The following is a 12,061-nucleotide window of genomic DNA, read 5'->3' on the forward strand; positions in this document are numbered from 1 at the left end:
ATGGATTGGATGTCTAGTTCAATAAATTAAGTTTTATAGCTTTGGGTTGGCAGAGGTGGACAGGAAATATAATCTTTCTTTTCTAATTCCTGTAGATACGATATCTCAACCAATGATCAACTTGGTTTTTGTTAATATAATTTAAGCATCTCCCTCGTCAACAAGATTAGTAGAAGACTGTGTGTAGGCTTCATTTGATTTGAGAAAGCAGATGAGGACAAGATTCTCAGGCCTCGGTTTCTTCTTCTAATACCCTCCCCCTTCTTTCTAGTGGAAGCGTGCAGATTAGGTTCATTTCTCAGCTTTTTCAAGCCTTCCGGACTAAGCCTTGATCAGGTGACTAACCCACATCAGATTTTTCTTGTTCTGAAACATCTTCATCTTTGTTTACCACTCTCTCCTTCTCATTTTGATGTGTGTACCACTCTTTCTTAAATGTTTTTATAGCTGTTCAAGTCGTTGGACTCTAAAGGCTTGACGAACTTGTGTTTTTTGGGCAAGACTTGTGCAGCTCTGTACATTTTTGTGGAGTAAGAAGCTACCCTTATGGATATAGCAGCAGGGAAATGGCTTAGTGAGATGGTATGTCATGATCAGTGTTAATGCAAGGATATAAACCCCTTGCTAGCTAGCTACAGCTAAAACCTAGAGAAATCATTAATTCTAATAGTCGTAATGCTTGAATTTTCTATTATTTCATGACTTAATTGACAATTACTATATATTTCATTGATCTGAAGATTTTTGTTTGATTGAGTTATCTGTATGTTGTAGGGCATGGATGATTACAAATTCATCCATCAATGCAATATCAACTCTCTTGCCGAGTTCACCGCACAAAACATGGCAACTACTCTACTGGGAGAAAACCTCCAACGATCTTTCTCTTCCGAGAGCTTCTCCTCGAAACCCAGTTTAATGATGACCAGAAACACCACGATCACCAGTACTTCAAATGGTTCCTCCTCTGAAACGTCTCAGACCAGCATTGAAACACCTGGAAAACAGCAGAGAACTAACAGCTGGAACTCTAGCATCTCCACCCTGCAACAACCGCGAAAACCACCTTCTCCTATTCCTGAAAGTTTTTCTTTCAACACCTCAGCTCCGCCACCTACGGCCAGTTCCCAGCAGTTTTACGGAAATCTTGACCGCTTGATCAAGTCTAAGGATGAGGCTGCATCTCCAATAAACATGCACTTTCAAACTTCAATTTCAAAAGCTGCTTGTGAGAGATCAGAAAGTTATGCCCCAGAGGCTAAGCAAGGGATCAAGAGGCCTTACTCAATGACTAGAAGTGCTATGCATGTTCAAGATCACATAATGGCTGAGAGAAAGCGCAGAGAAAAGCTTAGCCAGCAGTTCATAGCTCTTTCAGCCGTTGTTCCAGGTCTTAAAAAGGTGAATGAAAGTTTCAAGTTGATAGATAGTACCACAAATACATGCCTTTATTTCTTCGAAGGGAAAATCTAGGATAAGTTAATTGTGAAATATTATAAATCTCGAACCTTGATGGTCAATCTTTAACCAAGACTGATATACTTCCAATACTTTAGATGGACAAGGCTTCTGTCCTTGATGGCGCTATGAAGTACATGAAACAACTCCAAGAACAACTGAAACAGCTCCAGGATCAGACCAAGACAAAAACCGTGGAATCCGTGGTTCTGCTGAAGAAGTCTAAGCTCTCTGTTGATGATGAATGTACTTCATCTGACGAGAACTTTGATGGCCTCCCTGGCTCACCGCTCCCAGAAATTGAAGCAAGAACAACTGATAAGGATGTACTGATTCGGATCCATTGCAAGAACCAGCAAGGAGTTGGGATTAAAATGCTAAGCGAGATAGAGAATCTTCATCTATCAGTAGTCAATAGCAGTGTATTGGTATTTGGGAATTCCACTCTTGACGTAACAGTGATTGCCCAGGTAATTTTAAATATATAGCATCTCCCTCTGATTTAAACAATCAACTTGCGAAACTAAACCAAGGATTGATGGCTTACTGTTTTTTATTTATTTTCATGTTTTAAAAATATTTTTAAAAAATTTAATTTTTTTATTTGTTTTTATATTTTTAGATCATGTGTTAATGTTAAAAATAAATTTTAAAAAATAAAAAATATATTATTTTAATATATTTTTTAAGTTAAAAATATTTTAAAAAAACAAATGCATCCATATTTTTAAATATATTATTTTAATGGACTTGGTTGTCGTTTTCTTGATACAATATATAATAGCTTTGGACAAGTAAGATATCCACATTCTTGTGCGATAACCATGTGGCTGGTCGCCTTCCAAACGGCTTCTGAGTACGAGTGAGTTCCTCGTAGAAAGCTCGTTGTTATAAAATGACGAGTTTGAGTCAATCTTACCACAATTTATAATTAGTGACATGCTTACATCATCATACATGACTGTAACTATTGTCGGAAAGATTTTAAACTCCCACACCGATACAAGTATGGTAAAGTCCTTTCAAATAAATAAAATGATGTAATGTGCATGTAATTTTCTCTATTATATAGCTTAGGATTAAGGTTATATTCAAGAATATAAATTTATTTTATATTTTTTTATTGTTTTGACCTGATGTTATAAATAAATTTTATAAAATAAAAAAAAATTATTTTAATACATTTCAAGTAAAAAATACTTTAAAAAACAACTGCTATCACAATAACAAACCTATAAATATCTTTATTTTTCTTATAAAAAAACCATCCTAATTAATATATAGAGACACTCCATATCTTGTGCAGATGGACAATGATTTCTCCTTGACAATGAAAGATCTTGTCAAAAAACTAAGACTGGCTTGTTTGAAGCTCTCATGTGCTACAAGACCAAGCTCGTGCGTTCCAGCCTGAAGATTTGCCCAGGCCCTCCATTTTTTTCCAAATCTTCTCGGAGAAGCACTGATCCACAAGTCTCCCATCCCCTTCAATAGATCGATTTGTATTGTGAATTAAAAGGTTGCTATGCCATGGAGGTTCCTTTCGCAGCAGGATTTTTCTTGTTGTTTTTTGCGTGTTGACCACGTTGAATTACCCACAAGGCCATAAATTGGTTTGTGTTCCCAATTTTATAATCACTTCTTCCTCTCTGTATCCTGCCGAGAAATTGGTTTGTGTAATTGTGGTCATGTCTTGGAAACCTCAATTTTGTTTTAAATCTTTTTGATTTTATCAATTTTGGACATTACACAGCGTATCATTCTCAAATAAACTCTTTTTAGTTAAATTGTTTTTGAATAATTGGAATTACTATAGTGTTGTAATTTATAAGTTATGGTTTTCAATGTATTTCTATTTATTATTTTTTTATGAAAAGCTTCTTTCGTTTTACATATAGACATACTTTTCTAATTTTTATCAAAAACTAGAAGCTAAACATGGAGAAGAAAAAAAGAGATAGGATGTTTTGCATAAAGTATTTTTCAAGAAATAAACATTTGAAAATTTGATCAACAAAATTTATTTTTGCCACTCAATCTGTTCTAATTTGTTGGAAATTTTTTTCTTTGTAACTATCATTTCAAAATAGTTATTAACATTATCGTGTAACCATTTTAATCATGTTTTAGTAATATAACAATCAATTTCCACCGCCGCTATCAGAAATATATTTTGCTCACGTAACTATTAAAACAATCAATATTTTATTATTATTATCATCATCATTACCACTTCACCATCATCATACCTTGTTATTAATATAATTATCATTGTAACTATCATCATTATCACTCTACAACTATCATTCAACATAACAGTATCATATCATAACCATCAATGTTAAAATAAAGATTATTATTGCTATCATTACTCTATTATTTCTGCTGTCAATATTATTGTAACTATATTCTCTTGTCTTTTTATCATCGTTGCATGATTATCAATGAAAAATAACTATTTTATTTTTTTAAAATTTATTATTTGTTTTGAACTAACATGTTTTTATTTAAAATCAATGTTAAAATAAAATTTTCATTGTCTTCATTGCTGTTATCATCCTACTATTGTTACCGTCAATATTATTGTTATTATATTCTTTCATTATCACCGCTTCCAGATTATCAATGGAAAATAACTATTTATTTTTATAAAATTTATTATTTGTTAACATTTTCTCCTCTATATAGTATATACATAACTAGCCGTTCAAAGAGTAATTTATACTTTAATAATATGTGAAAAAAATTTTGTTCACATAATAAACACTTCATGTTGACTGCTAGTTTAATCGATTTAATAATATACTCTTAACAAATTGAATGCCACACATCAAATTATAAACATTTTTTCCAATATTTTCCCTTCTCCTTTTAAGGATTGTAAAATGACTGAACTTTTTGGATGATTCACTAAGAGTGGCCCAAATCCATCACTAGGCACGCACCAAGGAAATGTGGATTAGACTCAGCAAGAAATCCCACTAAACACATCCAGTGAACTTGGGCTTCAGCCGTAAAAAGGTATGTATAGCAACAACAAAAAATCACTCAGTCGCTGTAATCATCCACGTTACTCGTTCCTCCCTGCATGAAAAACGGATTGCAGTTAATTCTTGATGCTGTTCCCATCCTCGTGAAACGACGCTGTCACGAAGCCAACCCTGTAGATTCAATCTGACGAAAATAAAACGTTTTTGAAAGACAATCGAGGAGAAATGAGGAAGGAAGCGGTGGTGTTGGCAACAGTGACAACAGTGGCAGTCGTAGCTGTATTGGTGAGGCAATACTCATTAAAAAAACAAAGACAATGGAAGCAAACACAGCGCATTTTGCGTAAATTTGCAAGGGAATCTGCCACTCCTGTACCCAAACTTTGGGAAGTGGCTAATGCATTGGTTTCTGACATGCAAGCATCTCTTGTTTCTCAGGAGGAAACTAGTACCCTCAACATGCTTGTTTCCTATGCTGCCTCACTACCAAAAGGGTACAAGCAATTTTTTTCTCTCCTTCTTCTTTTGGGTTTACTTCCTCGATCTTATTACACGATATTGTTGACGTTGTTAACATTGTTTTGGTGAAATCTTGTGCTAAGGGATGAGAAGGGGCTGTACTATGGGTTGAATTTGCGAGGAACCAATTTTTTAATTTTGTGTGCTCGACTTGGTGGGAGAAATGAGCCTATTTCTGATTTATATAGGAAGGAAATTTCCATACCCCCCAATGTGTTGTCTGGTACCTCTCAGGTATGCTTAAGCTTTGGAATGATAGGTGTATTCATGCTTTGATTTAAAAGCAATTTCCAAAAAGTATATTCCTTCCACCTTTCGTTTTGTTTTAGAGTACTTAAACTTAAAACATTAAGAAATAAACACTTCATCAATTATATATATAAAAAAAAAAACATTAAGAAATAAGCACTTCCAATTTTTTAAGATGAAAAACAGTTTAATAATCTATTGCAGTTGCTTCCACAATCTTGAAACCTGTTGAACAATGAGCTTTCTTGTCCTATAGGAGTTATTCGACTACATTGCTGTGGAGCTAGCAAAGTTCGTTTCAGAGCATCCCCCAGATGATACTCTTGATGCGCCAGAAAGGGAAAAGAAACTGGGCTTCACTGTGTCATATCCGGTGGATCAAGCTGCAGCTAGCTCCGGCTCTGCTATTAAATGGAAGAGCTTCCCAGCTAATGACACAGTTGAGTTTGCCTATCCCTTTTTCGCCTAGTAATTTCATTTGATAAGCCAAATGCAAACACTTTGTTTTCTTTTCTCCCTATAAAATGTAACATCTGAAATCGTAACAGCCGGTTCATGATGATGAACTCTTCTATTTTAATCAGACAAATGAAAAAAAAAATGAAGGTAGGGAATAAGTTATGATATTTGAAAAATTTAGAGACCAAGAGTGTCTACTACAAGGTTAAGTTTGGATAGAAAAGACACAGAAACCTGTAATAACTTTGGTGGAGTGAGTTTTTATTCTTTCAAAACAAAAAATACAACGAGACATATCCTCTCGGTCTCCATTATTTCCGGGGTTTTTTTTTCTCGAGACAGTAACTCCCTTAAATATAATCATATGCTACAACTAAACTATTGTCTTGGGATTGATAAAGTCCACATTATGTCATCTTATTAAGAGGGATTTTTAACTAATTTTCCAGTTCGAGGGATGTTATGTCAGTGGTCTTTTTGTTAATTTTATCAATATCTCGGATTTATGTATGAACTCAGGTTGAGAAAGCATTGATCAATGATATCAATCGAGCTTTGGAAAAGAATGGTCTCAAGTTCCGTGTTTTTTCACTGGTATGCTGCTATATACGTAGCTTTATCAGTTCGAAGTAAGAATAATTGTTCAAAATTAAGGATATTTCTCATCTCTTCTTGAGCAGGTTGATGATACTGTAGGAAATTTGGCTGGAGGTAGATACTATGACAACGGCATTGTGGCTTCAGTTACTCTGGCCATGGGTTCAAATGCTGCTTATGTTGAACCAAATGAAGCGGTTCCTAAATGGCAAGGGCCAATGCCATCATCCAATTTGGGCGAGTTGGCAAGTATTGAATTAAGATTATCGATACTAATTTATGAAGTAAAATGCAAACTTGAGTTGAGTGTGCTTAATTTTCACAGGTTATCAACACGGAATGGGGAAACTTCAATTGCTCAAACCTTCCAGTGACTGAATTTGATTCTAGTTTAGATTCAGAAAGCTCAAACCCTGGTTGCAGGGTATGGTAACTCATGTATTTCATGTCTCCATATAAAAGTAAATAGTTAATATAAGGTAGTTAACATTTGTTTCCAAGTCTTCTTATGTCTCAGATCTTCGAAAAGCTTACTTCAGCCATGTACCTGGGAGAAATTGTTAGAAGAGTCTTGCTGAAGATGGCCCAGGAAACAGCACTCTTCGGAGACGTCGTCCCTCCAAAACTAGCTACTCCATACCAACTAAGGTATGGAAGCAATATTAAGAACCTATCTAAATGTGCACAGTTTGTAAGCAACTGCATCAAATTGTTGTCTTATTGAACTTCTCTTACTCATGTCAGTCTAAGAACAATGATAAGACTCTCGGTAAAGTTATATATAGCCCCTTTACAATTGAGATTCTGGGGCAGGAAGCTTGGTTTCAATCCTACACTTCAAAATCTTGCTTCGACTGCTCTCAAGATTTGTCTACAGCATTATTGATCCATTCCTTTCACAACTGCATGGTTTTGCTATATAGTAAAAGTACATATATATTGAACAGGTCACCTGACATGGCTGCTATGCATCAAGATACATCAGAGGATCATGGTGTGGTTGGTGAGAAGCTGAAGGAAAATCTTGGGGTAAGGTTCCTTTAACATGTCCAGCTAACGTCAAACATTGAAACAAAGCTTAAGCCTGTTGTCTTTCTTCCTTTCGGAACTTTGGAGCATGAATTCAGAATCAAAGTCCTGCCTTCGGAAGTTTACTGTACCAATAATATCGGAAGTTTACTGTACCAATAATATCTCACCATTTAAAGCTTTGAATCCAAGTAGAAACATGCTGATTATACAACGACACGAAATATATACTTCCTAACCGTTGCTGTATGTTTCACTTCAAGGTTAGAAGTTGTACACTAATTAGCATCAGTATTTTCTTGATAGCAGATCACAAATTCTACTCCAATGGTAAGGGAGGTAGTGGCTGAGGTTTGTGACATCGTTGCGGAACGCGGTGCCCGTCTTGCTGGAGCAGGCATTGTGGGAATCATAAAAAAGCTTGGAAGAATTGAAAGCAGAAAAAGTGTAGTAACTGTGGAAGGTGGACTTTATGAGCATTATAGAGTCTTTAGAAACTATCTCCATAGCAGTGTCTGGGACATGCTGGGCAGTGACCATTCAGATAATGTAGTAATTGAACATTCTCATGGTGGTTCTGGAGCTGGAGCTGTCTTCTTAGCTGCTTGCCAAAACACAAAATCTTCTTGATTCCTAGCTCATACCTGGATTTACGAAATTACAAGGTGTTCTGGGTTACGTACTTTCAGTTTTTATAATTTCTATTAAGTTAATTATATATTTGAATCCATCGTTATTACAATTTCAATTATTAAAAAAAAACATCTCAATCCAATAGTTTAAACAGTTAAGTGAAATATTAATATTTGATTTATATTATTTTTTAAAACATCTCTTCAAATAAAAAATTTTTAGGTTTGAAACTTACACACGCTCACATTATGTTTAATTTTTATTAAATAAATAGGGATGGTAGGATTTGAACTCGTGACTGCTTGATCATTAAGATTCTGATACCATATCAAAAAACTATCTCGACTCAATAACATAAACTTTTAAATGAAATTTTGAAATATAATTTATATTATTCTCTAATAAAATTTAATTTCTAATATAATCAATTCAACTAGTTACTTTAATTTTACCATTAATTCTCAGCTAGTGGTATATAGTAATTAAGAATCATGTATACAAGTATGAAATACATATATTATGATACAAATATCTTGATTTGTCAAAAATAAATAAATAAATAAGTTGTTAAAATACAATTTTAATATTTAATATTATTTGAAAATAAATAAATTTTAAATAAGAATAAGAATAACTACTTAATAAAAATTAAAAAGGAATACAATCGGTCAATTTTATAAGAATTAGTAAAATTACTACTTAGTTAGAAAACTAACAATGAAAAGAATGTTAAAATCACTCATTTGATTTTTTTTTAATAACATTCATCAATTATATACACACACATATTGAATTTATTTAAATAAAGTATTAGATATGCAGTAGCCTCGGTGCCCGTGCTATATCGCAGGGCAAGAGTATTTTGTTTTTTTTTTTGGATAAAAACTGATGTTCAAATACTAAAATGAAATAAAAAAAAGATAAAAAAAATAGTCATGATAAATTTATAACCACGGTAATTAAAACTGAACCAACCCAAGATATCCTGCCAAACTTGCGGCTCAAATCATAAGATTGGAATAGCCTGATAAAAAAAATAAAGAGAATTATAAAACTCTCTGTGTGTGTGTGTGTGTGATAATTTTTCAAACCCGTGACCTGAGTCAATAGACTCGAAGCGCTCAATATGGAAAAACCATGAAGTTCAATTTCTAATTAATCAAATATTGAAGAATGAAATTGAAAAAAAATCAATTATAAAAAAGGATTTAAAAAATAGTTATTAAAATAATAAGGATTGAAATTAAAAATAGTAATTAAAATAAATGTGATATTTGATTGAATGATAAAATTAAAATGAAAAATCAATTTAGTAAAAGGATAAAAAAATCAAAAGAATGGGGATCAAAATTGACATAAAAATAAAAAAATATTTTGATTGAAGGGTGGAATTAAAAAGAATAATAACTTTAATAAAAGGGCAAAGAAATAAATTAGAAATTAAAACAATGGAGATCAAAATGAAAAATATAATACCATTAATTTGAATTGAATGATGAAATTAAAAATCAATTAACTTTTATAAAAGGATCAAGGCAAAAAAGTAGAAATCTAAATTAGGATCAAATTAGAGAATATAATATTTGGTGAATTGAGATTGAATGATGAAATTAAAAACAAATAAAACTTTTATAAAATGGACAATATCAAAAATTAAAAATCAAAAGAATAAGGATTGGAATTGAAATACCAATAACCAAGAGGGCAGGGCTGTAATTTTTAGGAGAGAAGAGAGAGAGAAAAAGAAAAAAAAAAGGTTCATCAGTGATAAACCAGACCACTATCAATCGGATACATGCATTGCACCAACAAGAAGAAAACACGTCGACACTTACAACAACGCGGTTAAAGGGTTTTTTGGACATCATGAGGCATCGCACGCACTGCCCTAAAGGCACGGATGCTTATGGGTGCGTCACACACGAACATCCTTTTTTGTTTTTTTATTTCACCAAGTACCAAAGTGCCCCTAAGATGACTTTATTATTACAAAAAAAAAACCATTGTGAAAATACCAAGAAGCCTCTTGGCATCAAGTTTAAGATTTCTTATTTTAAGAGTATTTTTTTTTATTTTACCATGCATTTTAATTGTTTATTTTAATTTTTTTGCTTTCAAATATATTTTGGTTATTTCATTATACAATTAAGTTGCGAAAAATCCTTATTTGTCTCTGCTCTATTTCATAATGATAAATAAATCATGTCAAAAGACTTTGATGCTATTATGCCCCGATAATGATAAACAAAGCAAAAACATATTTACATGATGAAAATAATAAGTTGTTAAAGAGTTTTTAACTCTTTTTAATAAAAACTTATTCTCCAAGCATCTGACTATTCATATTTTATTTTTTTTATTAATCTAGAATATGTTTAAGAAATATTAAGGTTATGTTTAGTAGATGTTTGTTTAGTTCATTATAATTTTAAAATTATTTGGCTTTCATTTTCTCTTCATTTTAAATTATAGAAAAAACTTGAATTTATATATATATATATATATAGTTTTTCTTAATAGTATTTTTTTAAAGAAACACAATACAATCGAAAAGGGTATAAGAATTTCAAACATAAACCAATAGCAATAGCAATACGTGGAGGTTTTTGGAGTATATGTGCTAAATATATATAGATATAAGGGGGTCTGACATATCAAATCCGTGAAGGGGACGTGTCAAGATTTCTTTATATGGACAGACTGAGACAAGGCAAGTTGAAAATGACTTGCGCTGGATGGAGAGAAAAAACATGACGAACACTGTCTTTTTCTTTGTCCAATTTTACTGCCCTGCTTCTCTTCTCTTCTTTTAATGAATACGTTAGATCAAAGTATTTTTTAGTTTAAAATATTTTTTATTTTTTGAATTTATTTTTTATATTAAAAAACTAATTTAAAATTAAGAAAATTATAAATTATAAAAAACCATAATTAAACCGCGGTGCAAAACAATTTATATATATATACAATTTCTTTTATGGGGTATAAAATCCAGGTAATTAGAGCTAAAAATATAGTTATATTCCGTGTAAGATATAGTTTAGATTATAAAAATAATCTCGAGTCAAGAAATGTAAAAACAAAATATATAATAACAAAAACAATTATTTGAAATGGTGATTGTTTACCCGAATTATTCGAATACCCACCCTTGTCTAGGAATGGCAAGTATACCTTTCAATTAGAGAGATACTTCTTTCTTCAGCAGCTCTTTCGTCCTCGCCGGCCCAAGACGGGGAAGGATAATCCTCTGGTCCCCCACCGTGTGCCCCACCGTGTAGGGCCGTAAGCCAACCCTCTACCCCATCTGTTCATGGACCACCATGATCGCTTCCCTCGCTGCCAATGCATTGCGTTTCAGTGTCCCCCTTCTTGACATTGGCGTCATGTCATTACCCAAACCTTGTTTGGCGCGATTCAAGGAACAGATCACGTGCACCTACACGCCTCTTCGCTTTCATGTAGAAAAATAAGACTAACCCTCACTGTTCTGCGTTTTACTTGCTTTAATGGAGTCGCATGTGATAATTGACAATCACAGTAAAGTTGATATCATTTTCAAAAATCGAAACAATATATGAAAAAAATAATTTATGTTTTCAAAAGGCAGTGAAAAAGGCATCGCTGGCTATGAGAGAAAAGGTAAAAAAATAAAGGGAAAAAGGAAGGGCAATATTTAACCCATTTCGATCTTTTATCCATCAAACATCATGGATGTCCCCTCCATTTCCAACCATGAAAACCATGATTTGGAATTTGTGGGGATATATATATATATATATATAGGAGGAGGAGAGGCATTTGTGTAATTACCAACAACAATCAATTCTAGATTAATATTATTTTAGCATGAAAGATATTATTATTTGTGGTTTTTATCCCTTTTTTTTTCGTTTAAAGGCATTTATCATGAATCCATTTCTTTTAAAATCTTATTTAACCTCCTACGAATATTTCATCGGTACTTTCATTTACTATCCATTAATAGTATTTTTATTTATTATTAAGTTTATTTATGTAGAAATTAAAACAAATCATCATATTATGTTCTTAATGCCGTATTTTATAATAGTAATTACTAGATTTGTTGATCGCTCTTCGCCACGGGTTGGATTTCTTTTTCTATG

The 12,061-nt window shown here is 32.6% G+C and overlaps 2 protein-coding genes across 5 annotated transcripts; both read left to right on the forward strand.

Moving 5' to 3' along the window:
• Window positions 1-80: 80 nt before the first annotated feature.
• On the forward strand, window positions 81-3,322 carry LOC133672912 (transcription factor bHLH18-like). Of its 4 annotated transcripts, none has more exons than XM_062093476.1 (5): window positions 81-336; window positions 448-582; window positions 775-1,401; window positions 1,557-1,928; window positions 2,743-3,322. In XM_062093476.1, exons 2-5 carry the CDS (start codon window positions 547-549, stop codon window positions 2,773-2,775), a joined length of 1,068 nt encoding a protein of 355 aa, XP_061949460.1. In that variant the 5' UTR covers window positions 81-336; window positions 448-546; the 3' UTR covers window positions 2,776-3,322. The 4 variants fall into 4 exon arrangements, with proteins under 4 accessions (XP_061949460.1, XP_061949458.1, XP_061949459.1 ...); XM_062093474.1 differs by having other exon boundaries at window positions 83-336; window positions 502-582; window positions 2,765-3,322; XM_062093475.1 differs by having other exon boundaries at window positions 83-336; window positions 512-582; window positions 2,765-3,322.
• A 585-nt stretch (window positions 3,323-3,907) lies between these two features.
• Window positions 3,908-7,970, forward strand: LOC133672380 (probable hexokinase-like 2 protein). The gene is made up of 9 exons (XM_062092776.1): window positions 3,908-4,942; window positions 5,051-5,201; window positions 5,473-5,655; window positions 6,195-6,269; window positions 6,356-6,556; window positions 6,598-6,696; window positions 6,790-6,920; window positions 7,220-7,301; window positions 7,611-7,970. The coding sequence occupies exons 1-9, from the start codon at window positions 4,674-4,676 to the stop codon at window positions 7,929-7,931; spliced, it is 1,512 nt and encodes a 503-aa protein (XP_061948760.1). The 5' UTR covers window positions 3,908-4,673; the 3' UTR covers window positions 7,932-7,970.
• The last annotated feature ends 4,091 nt before the right edge of the window (window positions 7,971-12,061 follow it).

This window comes from Populus nigra, chromosome 14 (assembly GCF_951802175.1).
Source record: "Populus nigra chromosome 14, ddPopNigr1.1, whole genome shotgun sequence".
Taxonomy (NCBI): Eukaryota; Viridiplantae; Streptophyta; class Magnoliopsida; order Malpighiales; family Salicaceae; genus Populus; species Populus nigra.